Consider the following 13,019-nt stretch of genomic DNA (forward strand, 5'->3'; position numbering starts at 1 on the left):
TATATTTGTTTGGTCACATCCCCACATGTCTTTTTAACCACTGATTATATTCGCACAGAAATGAATGTTTTAGATTTCAGGGTCTGAAATCTCCAGCAGGGAATTACAACAGTGTATAGGCGACTTATCACGTATCCTTATAACATGATCTACCACATGTATTATGAAGTTGATAACAAATAATAATAATAATAATAATAAATAATAATACTGTAGTCTTGTGACAAGACGAGTTTGGTGAGCCCGCGATGATAGCAGGGCTTCAATGTAAAAGGAGAAGGTAGGAAAGGTTTCCATCTAATTCTCACTTTGTTATAAAAATCAGTTATAAACAATCACTGTCAGCTGCACGGTGTCGGATATGAACCATTAATCCCGACCCAGCAGAAGAAGCATCTTTAACTGCCCAGCTGCACCCGCAGTCTGGTGTGATCCACAAACTGTTTGACTCTTTTCTACCTGCGACTGTAGGTGAAGTGGATCCTCGTCATAACAAACCTGCATCTGCCTCCACCTCCTCCTCCTCCTCCTCCTCCTCAGTATGACTGCAGTGCGGGACTCTCCGCGGACTCTTGTTTCCTGCTCCACTTTCAAATGCGGCTGCTGGTTCTCCTGCGCTGAAGATGCTGATGTGGTTTTCGAACACTGCTTCCAGACGAGAAGGTGAATACGAGAGGACGCGAGTTCGAGTCCCGCTAGAGGCAGGAGATGTGACTTAAAAATCAAACTGATCAGACAAAATGTCCCTACATTAAAAGCCAACAACAAATCAGAAACGTTAAAAAAAAATTAGTAGGGCTGATAAAAAAAAAAAACATACAAACTCATTAAACCTAAAAAAAGATACACACTCAAATAAAAAAAAAATAAAAGCAGCCCAATATTTTTGTTTGTTTGCAACTTTCAGAGACAGACTGCATGTAAAGTGTGAGTGTGTTGAGAAGCTATTTTGCACATAACTAGCCATCTTGAGAAGTTTTTGTTTTTGGTTGATGTCAGCAGTTAGCTCATTAGCTCTCTTTGATACAAACAGGCACAAAAATATAAAACAATAACCAGAAAAGAATTAACTTCGCTGATTGAAGTCCTAGTCTCAAGGACGGCTCTGGCCCAAAATGTCAGAGGTTCATGTCCCACTTGAAGTAATCATGCAGTTTTTAGATACTTGACTGTGAAAATGCTTTTTAAAATCAGCTTTATTGTAAATTTTACTTTTAAAAAGATTCAATTTTTTTAAATTTGACATTTATTAGCATTTTATCTGATGTTTACCAATTTCTTAGATTTCTGTCCACAAACTTTACCCCCCCAAAAAATCCTATTCATACAGTTTTAACAAGACTTTTAACATGCCATAATGCAGCGAACCTCAGTTACTGTTAATCGCCTGAAGGTGGCAGTAGAGGACACTTTATATAATTATATAAAAGTATATGCTTTTGTAAGAACAGAAATGTGAAAACTGAAAGTTAAATGCAGAGTTTCAATATAATTTTAGCAATATATATATATATATATATATCAACCAAAACACCTGGTAAATTGTAAAATACTTTTCTTTAAAAGACTATATTTATTTTTATTATCTTCACCTTTAACCGTTTTGGCATCATTGCTCTTATTTTTTTTATTTTTTTTGACTGATTTGGACTTCGTCAAATCAAGGACGCGTTCCATGCGCTCGTGTTGATAACAACCAATCAAAAACGTCCCTTAGCAAAAATGGGGGCGGAGTATTGAAACAGCTGCTGGAGGGGGGCGGGGGAGGGGGAGAGAGAGAGAGAGAGAGAGAGAGAGGGGGGGGGGGGGGCTCGTGCTAAACGAGCTCGAGCCGAGCGGTTGGTCGGTTGATGGGGGAAACAACAACAAGCTAGGCGTCATGAGGCTCGCTGAAACGCTGATTTGGGCAGCTTTTCTCATCCAGGAGGTGAGCGTCTATTTCTTCGACAACTGTTTCTCTGTGTGTTTACGTCGCATTGCAGCACGTGGTTGTTGTTGTTATTGTTTTTTTTTTCCTAACCGTGTTCTTGTGGGAGCGTTAGCTTGGAGGCTACGAGCGTTAGCTTGCGGAGATCAACCACGGGCCCAGGAAACCCACAACATCACTCACCTTTTTCTTTTTAGGGGGGATTAAGGAAGCAGGATAACTGCTGATTCACCGCATCGCCGAAGGTTTATTGACCAGACATCGTCTTTAGCAGAGGCTTGAGAAGTAAAAAGGGTTCACGGCTGATGATGCGGTCGCTGCCGATTCATATTTAAACCAGCTGTGCTTTGACGCGCTGAGTCAGACCGGAACACTTTTGGTTTTTTTTTTGATGGGCGCACTGTTGGTTTGTAATGACGCCGGGAATGGACTCCTTCTCCGTTTTTAAACATAGAAAATGTTCTCACTGTCTTAAAAAAAAAAAAACCAAAAAAACGACAACAATTACCGGTAAGCAAGGTGGGAATAGTACATGTTGCTATCATACGCTTATTTGCAAGTGAAGAAAGAAGTATTCAGTTCCTTTTATTTAGGTAAAACTACTAATACCAGACAGTGGAAATACTGTACTTTTAAGTTCAAGTCCTGCATTCAAAGCCAAAATAAAAGTATGCATGATCATCAAAATGTACTTAAATTATCAAAAGTATACACGATACAGTAAATGCTCCCTGTCAGTGTTTTAGTTATATATGATGTTTGCATTTCTCTGCTAGTTTTTTTTTTATATATATATTTTTTTAAGGTCAGGCTTATTTGAACTATTGCATGTTAAAAGTTTAATCTATGGCCACGAATATAAGATTGTCTTATGTTTGCATTGTTTCTGTTCCGTAAGAATGGAGTCAATAAGCTCAGCAAGACACCGCATTTTTCAGCAAATGCACTTGTTTCTTTATCTTGACATTATTTCCAGTTGAGTTTACTCCTCAAAGGGGTCGTTAGTAGTTTGATAATTCTTTTACATAAGGCTGTGAAGCAGCTGGGTTTTCAGAGCATCGCACGCTGCCTCGCTGTTGACGTTAGTGAGGAGTGCGTTTGGGAAAAATACATGTAAATCTTTTTTACTGCCAAATATCCGTACTGTCTTCACTCCGCATGAACGCAGCGGTTTCACAGGCAATTTAGATTTTTTTTTTTTTCACCATGTTCACAGACTTTCTCCGATGTATCAGTGAAACTTCAAGGACGTAATAGTCCTGTATATGATATTATACTTTTTTTTTTTTTTTTTTAAAGTAATACATATTTCATGGCCATGTGGAGTGATTCTGATGTTGTTTTCATGTTGACAGGTGGTGGGAGAGTACGGCATGGCCCATTTCAGTGACGAGGGCAAGAGCAAAGGAAAGGATTACTGCATACTCTTCAACTCCCACTGGGCACGTCTACCCCGGGACCTCAACAAGGCAGTAAGTCGGCCAGCGAGCGACGAGCGGCGTTATCAAGTCAGCTTCTGTTATCGTTACAATAGTTCAAGCTGCTTAACAGCTACACAAAACAATGGTCCAAACTTCAGTTTACACCGAATCAACTGCGGGTGAAGGTCAACAAAATATTTTTTTAGGAAGAAAATTCACCTGCATTTTTGTTGCCTGCAAGGACTGCCGGCTGCTTTCTGAACCATGCGAAGGTTGGAGATTTCTATGATTGCTATCGGACTGGTCTGAGTTACAGTAATCCACTCGACAGTTTCTAGGTCAAACTCAAACGAAAAAGATTTTATTTTTGGATATACGTGTATCATCAGAAACCAAAAATATGGAGTACAGTATTTTAGTAGCACAACAATGTTTATGGCAGGAAGGCTCCAGCTCCTCTCTGCTGAATGCGGAAGCCTTTCTCTTTTCTTTAAGGAATAATAACCAGTATATTAACAAGAATATATCAACTGTCATCTCCTAAGAAAATACATTTGTAGTTGGACATTAATCTGCGACAGAATTTCTCTGGGTAATGTTGTAAGCCTTTTTGTCTCATAGTCGCGACTCCAGATCTATGACTTGACAACATCAGTCCTGTGCTCGCCCTCTGACGTCCCAGAGGGAGGCTTCCCAAATCGCATCCCCATGGTGATGAGGGGCAACTGCACTTTCTATGAAAAGGTCCGCCTGGCCCAGATTAACGGTGCCAAGGGCCTGCTCATCGTCAGCAAGGACAGACTGGTGAGACAGTTGTTTGCCGTTGTTGTGCGTCAATATTGATTTTGTTCCATCGCAGAACTGTAATGTATGTTGTTGTTGTTTTTTTTTTTTTTTTTTTTTACAGACGCCACCGGCAGGAAACAAGACTCAGTATGAAGAAATCGACATTCCTGTAGCGCTGCTCAGCTATTCGGACTTGCTGGACATAAGCAAAGTGAGCAGGCAACCTCCTCTACACTCGAACCACTGGTGACCTGCGGGGCCAAACTCGTGTTTCTCTTCCTGTTGGCTCACTTTTTACAAACACATTTACCAACTAACAGAAGAGGCTGACGGTTTCTTAACTTCCTATGGTTTATTTTGCCAAATACTAAAATAATCCTTTAAATATACAGTGAAGTTCTTTTAATGGAGTTTACAAGTTGTTGTTTTTTTTAAAAGTTTTTGCACTGAAATCCAAACTGTTCAGTTTACTGTTTTTAATGATTATTATTTTATATTTGCGGTGTAGACAGACGGGAAATGTTGGGAAAGATGGCTAAAGAATGACATGCAGGAACTGATCTGTCAATCTAACCAGGGACCTTTATCTAATGCTGCCTCTCTACCTTCTACAGACCTTTCGTAAAGAAAGACTGGTCGCCATGTACGCACCCAAAGAGCCGGTGTTGGACTACAACATAGTGATCATCTTCTTGATGGCTGTGGGAACGGTGGCCATCGGAGGCTACTGGGCCGGCAGCAGAGACAGCAAGAAGTAAGTGAACGTTATTTCCACTGCGGGAACACACACGGTACTGAATTCTCACTTTTGGTATTGTGTGAATAGAAACAACCGTTCACGAGTGGAGGGTAACTTTAGATTTTTAATTTCCAGAATAAAGTTCTCCTCCTCCTTGTGTTAAAAAAAAAAAAAAAAATTTAATCTGGACTGACAACAGCTGCATTGTGAGTTTTAAAAAGCAGTTAAAACATTAACAATGTATAACATTACAACCGGACGCAAAGTTTCCTTCTGCCGGAACATACCATGATTTTTGTCCCAACTTCTAAATTTAAATCAAAGCACATTTTTTCGAGGGAGTCATGTCTGGAGAAGATTAGTCAAGTTTTCTTGGCAAAGAACCAGAAGCGTACGATTGCGCAGACTTTCCTGTCTCGCCTGTTCAAACCAGGCGAGTCCGCATCGTGCCGCTGCCGAATCAGTGAAGGGCGGTGTTGTTTATTTGAGGACTCGCGAGTGAGTCACCGAGTCAAACCAATCCGAGCCCGTCCTCCCTGACGGAGTTGCCAAGGTGACCGAGGGGTGACCGTCAGACGGGGTGTCTCTGACGCACAGCACCGCGGGGGGGAAAAAAAAAAAACCCCAACAAAAAAAAACCATTTTGGAGTATGACTGTGTGTTTTCAAGTCGCAAAGCAAAGCGAATGCCGGCCAGCCGAGAAGTAAAATGACTGTAAATATTGACTGCGGACGGCAGGATGGTCAAAGACGCCGGCCGTCAGATCTGTAGTTTAAAGATGGTGAAAGAACCGGCGAGGCCGAAGCGAACCGAATGCGCAAAGAGACGCCGACGGTCGTTAGAAAGTCTCCTCGGCCCGGCATAGCCGCGTGAGCTTTTGTTTGTCTTCCCGCAGACGTTACATGAAGCACAAGCGGGACGACGGTGCGGAGAAGAATGACAAGGAGACGGTGGACGTCACCCCCATCATGATCTGCGTGTTCGTGGTCATGTGCTGCAACATGCTGGTGCTGCTCTACTTTTTCTACGACAGCCTGGGTACAACACGTCTCTCATCCGTACACACAATCCCACCGATACCGGTCTCTCTGGAAAATACTGTAAAAGACAGATTCAAAACTCTCGGGGTCAGATTTCGCGTTTGCGCGACCGGTAGATTCGTGTTATTTTCAGTCCCCGTCTGCACGGTATTTTTTTTTTAGCTGCGTTTGAGCCCGGCCTCTCAAAGCCTTTAATTTGTCCGCGCTCGCCGTCGGCACTTGCTTTGAATTCAGGCCGCGCGGGAGCTGAGCCGTTTTCCAAACGTTACAGATCATCTCGACTCGAGGTCCGCTTGACGACAGTTGTTTTTTTCAGAGGCTCTCGAAAACATACGAAAAATCAACAGCCGCCGACGGGACCGCTTCGTGTTTTCGAGCAGCTTCTAACCGAGAACGCGACACGCTGCCCACGCAGCGGTGAATGTGATGTCGCAACCGAGACGTTTAGGGAACGAGAGAACGCCGGAGAAGTTTACCTCCTGAAAGTGTGTGAGTGAATACCAGGTGGTGATGTGTGCCGATCTCCTTGCCGTTTCCTTACCCTTCAGCTATATGGGTCATCGGGATCTTCTGCGTGGCCTCGTCCGTCGGCCTCTACAGCTGCCTGTGGCCCTTTGTCAAGCGACTTCCTTTCTGCAAGTGCAGGTGAGACTCTTCGCATATCGCCGTTTCACGTAAATAGCCGGCGTGAAGAAGCCCCTTTGCACTTCACGAGTAGAGCTGGAAAGGGTTTAGCCAAACATTTGGTGTTTCTATCTTCTCAGACATGATGATTTGATTCTTCAAAATATATTCTGGTGATCTGAATATCTGTGTCTTTTAGTCTACAAAACAACCACAAAAAGGTGAAAACCTCCCACAAAACAGCTCGCAGACCAAATCTGCAGATTTTTCGGTGCCGGCGATAATCACGCGTCGCAACGACATTTAATAACGCTCGACAATGGCGGCGTTTCGTTGAGAGAAATGCTGTAACGTTGACTGCCCTGTGAACCGTGTGGTGACGACAGGATCCCGGAGAACAACCTGCCGTACTTCCACAAGCGGCCGCAGATCCGCATGCTACTGCTGTCGGCTCTCTGCATCAGCGTCAGCATCACCTGGATGGTGTTTCGCAATGAAGACCAGTGAGTACAGGAGGAAAAAAAATTAATAAGTGTTCAATTGATTCTTCTGCTGATGCACACATGCAGGCTACAGTCGCAACACGCATGAAGGAAAAATTAGTCGGTCACAGCGATCGGCTGAATTTCTCTTTTTTTTATTTATTTTTTTTTTTTTTTAAGGAAATACTGTTTCATGTTCCTGCAGTTCTCTGCGTCCTAGATTCAAAAACAGCCAACAGATTATTCCTGTCGCACAGCTACAATCCTTCTGCCTAGTTTGTCTGAAAAATAAGTCTCTTCATTATAACACAAAAGGATCGAAGTGTCAATTCATCTCGTTCACATCCACATTCACAAGATCATTTTAAAGTGCGCGTTAGTCCCGCGGCATCGTACACAAGTCTTGAACCTCTTGGCAGAAATATATATATATATATATATATTTTTTTATCCTCGAAGCAGCATGGGCACTAAAATGAATGAGATTGATATAAAAAAAAGAAAAAGAAAAACCTGTAGGTTTATTTCAGTGCTGCTTCCCAAGACCTCGACCTCGGTTGGTGCCTGTGCGCGCTAAATGTCGGCCGACTAAACTTGTGCGTGTCCTGCAGGTGGGCGTGGGTGCTGCAGGACGCCCTGGGGATCGCCTTCTGTCTCTACATGCTCAAAACAGTCAGGCTGACAACATTCAAGGTGGGAAAGATGAGAACCTTTTTTTTAATTTTTTTATATAAAAGGTTTCGTGGCGTTTTACTGACTAATAAACGTTTCGTCTCGGTGTCGCTCGCAAACTCACCCGCTGTATCTCCGTCTCCCCCGCAGGCGTGCACTTTACTGCTGACGGTCCTGTTCGTCTACGATGTTTTCTTCGTATTCATTACGCCCTTCATCACAAAGGTATCGCCGTCACTCACGTCCCCCCCCCCCCCACCCCGTTCAGTCGTCCGCCGGCCGCGGCACCGAGCGGTACGCTTTACCCTGTGCTTTTACGCTCTCTCTTCAGAGTGGGGAAAGTATCATGGTGGAGGTAGCGGCTGGGCCCTCCGACTCCGCCTCGCACGAGAAGGTGAGCCGGCTTTTGTATCGGACTCCTCTCGGCTCGGGGGGGGGGGAACGGAGCTCACGGCGACGCTTAACGTTTGTGTCTTCTCCAGCTTCCCATGGTGCTCAAAGTGCCGCGGTTAAACTTCTCTCCTCTGGCTCTTTGCGAGCGGCCTTTCTCCCTCCTGGGCTTCGGAGACATCTTGGTACCAGGTGATATAACTGCCGCTGAAAAAGCTGTTTCAAATTTATTTATTTATTTAAAAAATGTATTTGTCTTTTGGCTACCAGACCAGAAATGATGTAATTAAACCACGGCTCCCGCTTCGCGGCCACACATTTAATCCCGCGTACTTTCAGATCACACAAATTAACGGCTTGGGAAATTTGTGTTGACGACACGGGGCTGAGCGCGGTCGCCGTCTTCTGTTTGTTGTTGTAAATGCCTCTTTTTTGTTTTGTGTCCCGTCAGGTCTGCTGGTGGCGTACTGTCACAGTTTTGACATTTTAACACAATCCTCCGGGATCTACTTTGTGGCCTGTACAATCGGTACGTACACGACGGGCTTGTAATCTGTCAAATGTTGCTGCAACGTTGTAAAAGAACTCGCTCGGGTGGGATTAATAATACAGGGGGACGTGTGCCCATCAGATGAAATCCAGCAATTTTGTTTTATTCCCAGCGGTGTTGTGAGCTTTCGTTCACGGGCACCTTCCGCACAAAACTGTTTGCCTTGTCGATGAAGCGCGAGGAGGATAAAACCAGTCAGGAAAAATGTTATATAACATAATGACAAATATGACATTTTGATGAATGGAATAGAAAGTCTCCATGATCTCCAATGACTTGCCCCCCCCCCCCAAAAAAAAGATCAAATCCCCTGACTTGTTTTAATTCCTCGATATTCCATGACCAGTGGGAAACCTGAATGTAGAAAAACCGCCCACCTCCTCTCGGAGGAATAAATCCAGTCTGACTGGAGCTCCGGTTTGAAAACCTGCACAATCTGTCTGGACTGGACTCTGAACTTTCTGTCTCACTTTGTCTCTCTCTCTCTCTCTCTCTCTCTCTCTCTCCCCCGCCCCCGTCAGCTTACGGCATCGGCCTGCTGATCACCTTCGTGGCGCTGGCCGTGATGCAGATGGGTCAGCCGGCCTTGCTCTACCTGGTGCCTTGCACTCTGCTCACCTGCCTCACTGTGGCGCTGTGGCGCAGGGAGTTGCCCCAGTTCTGGACTGGCAGTGGATTTGTGGTGAATACCAGTTTGATATGATGGCTGCCTACCGCGGAAGATGAAAAAGACACACACAAAAAAAAAAAAAGAAAAAAAGAAAAACATTCTAGTGTTAAATAACATGCAGAGTAAAGTAGAATTTCAAGTTGAGTAACCCCTTTAAATAATTCCATCTGTTCCAACTGCCTCTTTCTGTTCTACTGCCCTCCCCCTCTTCCTCCTCCTCCTCCCTCCTCCTCCTCCTCCTCCTCCCTCCCTCGCTGCTCCTTGCCCTTTATCTTACTGTGGTTGTGCTCTAGTCTGCTGCTGAGGGCTCAGCTGTCTGTGAATGGCACTGCAAGTATTCTATCCGAGCTTATTTAAAACAGCCCGATCTCACTCACACTTCCTTCTATGTTGTTGTGATATTTTTTTTTTTTTTTCCCCCCTCGCTCGAGACTAGGAAGTTTTGTTTCTTTCTGTATTTTCGATTGATTATCGATCACGTAACCACAACCTAATCGGTGCTGCCGGCCGTGGCGTCTAGTCCGATGGGACTCTAGACCCGCGTGGGCTTTTTTCCGTCGCCGCAGTAACCTCCCGACGACAACATTTTTAAAAGCTCCTCAAATTGTTTGAAGACGGGAGGGACGACCGCATACTGTTGGTCCCGTTTGTCTTCAGCTCCTCTGTGCCCGTCGTTACATTTTGTTTTCCCGGCCCGATACGTTTCAACCGTCTCACACAGACTTCACTTTGTCCCCCCCCCCCCCCCCCGCAGCCCGCCGTAGCGCTCGCGCCAATCAACTACACGCAAACCGCAGCGCCGCAGACCGAAGGACCTGCGGCTAAAGCGGAGCAACCGGCCGCGGGAGCCACCGATCAGAGCGACGCCCCGCCTCAGGAAACGCCCCCGGCGGAGGACGACGAAGAGGAAAACCGATTGAAGTGAAACCCGCTTCAAGTACGGCATTTTCCATCTCACTCCCATCTTTTTTTTTTTTTTTTAATTTGTTTCCCCCTTTTTTTTTTTTTCTTTTTTTCCAGTCCGTCTCCCGTCGAAAGGACACGGTGCGTAACGGACGTTTATTCGCGCTCGGTGCGACGGGGAGAGCGGAGGCGTGTGTGTGTTTTTTTTTCTTCTGAACGGATGTCTCGGCGGGGCGCCGGGGGATCGACGACACGCGGGGCAGCGGGATGGAAACCGAAAAAAAAAAAAAAACGTACCGAGTGTAAAAAAATAAATAAAAAAAAACCGCACGGCGACCCGACGCGTTTCTCCACGGACAGACGAGTCCGGCGCCGCCCGGAAAGAGGACGAAAGGTCGAACCCGAAAACTTCTCGGGCGGATTGATCACAAAACACTCGGCTCTCGCACCAGCATCGTCTGTACGGTGAAGTTTTGCTGCAGAAATCTGTGGATTTTTTTTTTTTTTTTCCAGATTATTTCATTGAATCATGGAGGCAAATTAATCCACAATTACTTTTTTCAAATAAATCACGGCAAACGTGATTTATCGATGTCATTTAACCTCCTCCGATGGGAGCGTAACGATCCGCATCCAATTAATCCCCCCCCCCCCCCAAAAAAAAAAAAAAAAAAATTAAGCAAAAAATTCCAAACGTTTGCTGGTTCCTGTTTTAAAGGATTTGAAAACTTGATTCTGTGGCGTACAAGAAAGTCCACTTTTAATTGTTTTGCTTCTAAAATATCAATAATACTTGAAGGCAGATTGATTGAAAATGGAAAAAATAAATAAATAAATCTCCCATTGCATTATAAAGAGGGGAGTCGGCGGTGGGGACCGAGTAATTGAAGCAAAAATGGTATTCGCAAATCGCTTGGAATGAATTGATTATTTGACTATCTCGGTGTTTTATTGTGTTAAAACAGAGGGCACGAACACGAGTTCATTTCTGGGTAAAATAATGAAAGCTGCTAAAAGATTTTTTTTTTTTTTTTTTTTTTTTTTTTTTTTTTTTTTTTTTTTTTTTTTTTTTTTTTTTTTTTTTTTTTTTTTTTTTTGGGGGGGGGGGTCGACGTGTTCACAAGGCACGCGAGAGCACCGTTTGTTAGTGAAACATCGCGCTTCGTTCCGAATGACGTGCGTCCCGTCCCCGTCCCGTCCCCGTCCCGTCCCCCCTCGAGTACACCGTGACGCGTCCGGAGGTTCTCGGTCGGCCTGCTGTTGCGGAGATGCAAGCGAACCGTCAAACGAGGGCAAACTGTCGGGATTTTCCTTGTAGGAAGTAGTTTTCTGGAAAGTGCTGCAGCTGTTAAGATTGTTTTGCAAATGTAAAAAAAAAAACAACAACAAAAAAAAAACAACAGTTGGATGCAGTCTCACTAATTCCAGGGCTTTCAAGCTCTTAATTTGAAGCATATTGAGATTTTGTTTTCCTCCCCAAAAAGAGCAATTTAACCGCGCGCGCGCCTCGATTACACGATTACGCGTCAGAACATGAAGGGGAAGAGTTTTGTGCCCTTTAAAACGTGGTGCTGTCGGGGTTGACTGAGCCAAAGCTTTTTTTTTTTTTTTTTTTTTTTTTTTAAACTGAAGCATTTATGTTTCCTCATTGTACCTTCGGTACATTTTGTTTTGCATGCTATGCTTTAGATTTTTATCCTTATTTTATTACATATAACACTAGTGTATAAACTACAGCGCAGACGTTTATATAAGCTTTTGATGGCGTGGCAGTTCCGGCGTTCGCCACCGCAGTTCCCTCCCCTGACCCCCTCGCCCATCTCCCTCCTGTCTTAAAAACAATTGGTTTTGGCCTTACTGTGTCCATGTTGGGAGGTAAAGAAGAATGTGTGGCGTGTAAAAAAAAATAAAAAATTTAAAAAAAAGTTACTTTATGAAAACCGTGAGTACTGTACTCAGAAACGTGCTGCAGTGAGCGACTGGTCGCGTTACCAATGCTCTTAAGACTGAAGCATTTGCACAATATTTGCACAATATTTTGTATTTCATTCATGGATTGAGTTGTTGGCTCATGTATGTTTATGTATAATATAAAAGGGTTTACAGAAACAAAAAACAAAAACAAAAAACAAAACAAACAAACAAGCACATAATCAGTATTCACGCTGCTTTTGTTTAGGAAGCCAGTTTCTGACCTGAAGGCCTCATCTGAAGTCGCCACACTTTGTACACCCGTATAGATAAAGCTCTCGTTCTCCATCGTTTATGACGCCAATTAACCCAAGTTCTGTGTACAAAGTTTTAACAGTTATTTTGGACGGATGAGAGCAGCTTCGATGTCTGAATGTGCGCCCTCGCCGATTCAATAGCACAACGTTTTCCCGGGACACGAGATGTTGTTTTTTTTTTTTCCGTTTTTTTTCATTCCACCAGTATAGTTTGTCGTCGCCGAGTGGGTTTTTAATGCCTCCGTTGAGGAATACATATAATAAAGAAACGTTGTATTTGACGTCTTGTCGTCTTGTTTTCCTTTCTGCACTCCACAGAAATGCGAGTCCAGTTTGAGACGAAGGCGCCGACATCATTTTAAGACTTCTATTTATGTGTAAACGCAGGAAAGACTAACTTAGCAGGCTTTTCACAAGGCTGGTCTGTAGCTCCAATTGTCCAAAATGGGAAAGAAATGTCATAAAAAAACAAAAGTCAAACTCATACCAAATATCATTGATGGATGGCAATATGTCTGTATTATGGATGTTAGGCTACGTACCCATTAGTCCCATATCACTGTTCAAAGCCGAGCCAATGAGTCCCA

The 13,019-nt window shown here is 44.0% G+C and overlaps 1 protein-coding gene across 1 annotated transcript; it reads left to right on the plus strand.

The window, feature by feature from the left end:
- The first annotated feature begins 1,814 nt into the window (after window positions 1-1,814).
- sppl2 (signal peptide peptidase-like 2) lies at window positions 1,815-12,713 on the plus strand. Its single transcript, XM_069692379.1, has 15 exons — window positions 1,815-1,927; window positions 3,283-3,399; window positions 3,970-4,152; window positions 4,256-4,345; window positions 4,749-4,888; window positions 5,769-5,911; window positions 6,462-6,558; window positions 6,924-7,040; window positions 7,631-7,712; window positions 7,842-7,916; window positions 8,023-8,085; window positions 8,174-8,273; window positions 8,533-8,610; window positions 9,153-9,313; window positions 10,056-12,713. Exons 1-15 carry the CDS (start codon window positions 1,880-1,882, stop codon window positions 10,224-10,226), a joined length of 1,665 nt encoding a protein of 554 aa, XP_069548480.1. The 5' UTR covers window positions 1,815-1,879; the 3' UTR covers window positions 10,227-12,713.
- Window positions 12,714-13,019: the final 306 nt, after the last annotated feature.

Source organism: Brachyistius frenatus, unplaced genomic scaffold, assembly GCF_029030835.1.
Source record: "Brachyistius frenatus isolate BFR_SWC_R1_liver_20210118 unplaced genomic scaffold, ASM2903083v1 Contig_12, whole genome shotgun sequence".
Classification (NCBI taxonomy): Eukaryota; Metazoa; Chordata; class Actinopteri; family Embiotocidae; genus Brachyistius; species Brachyistius frenatus.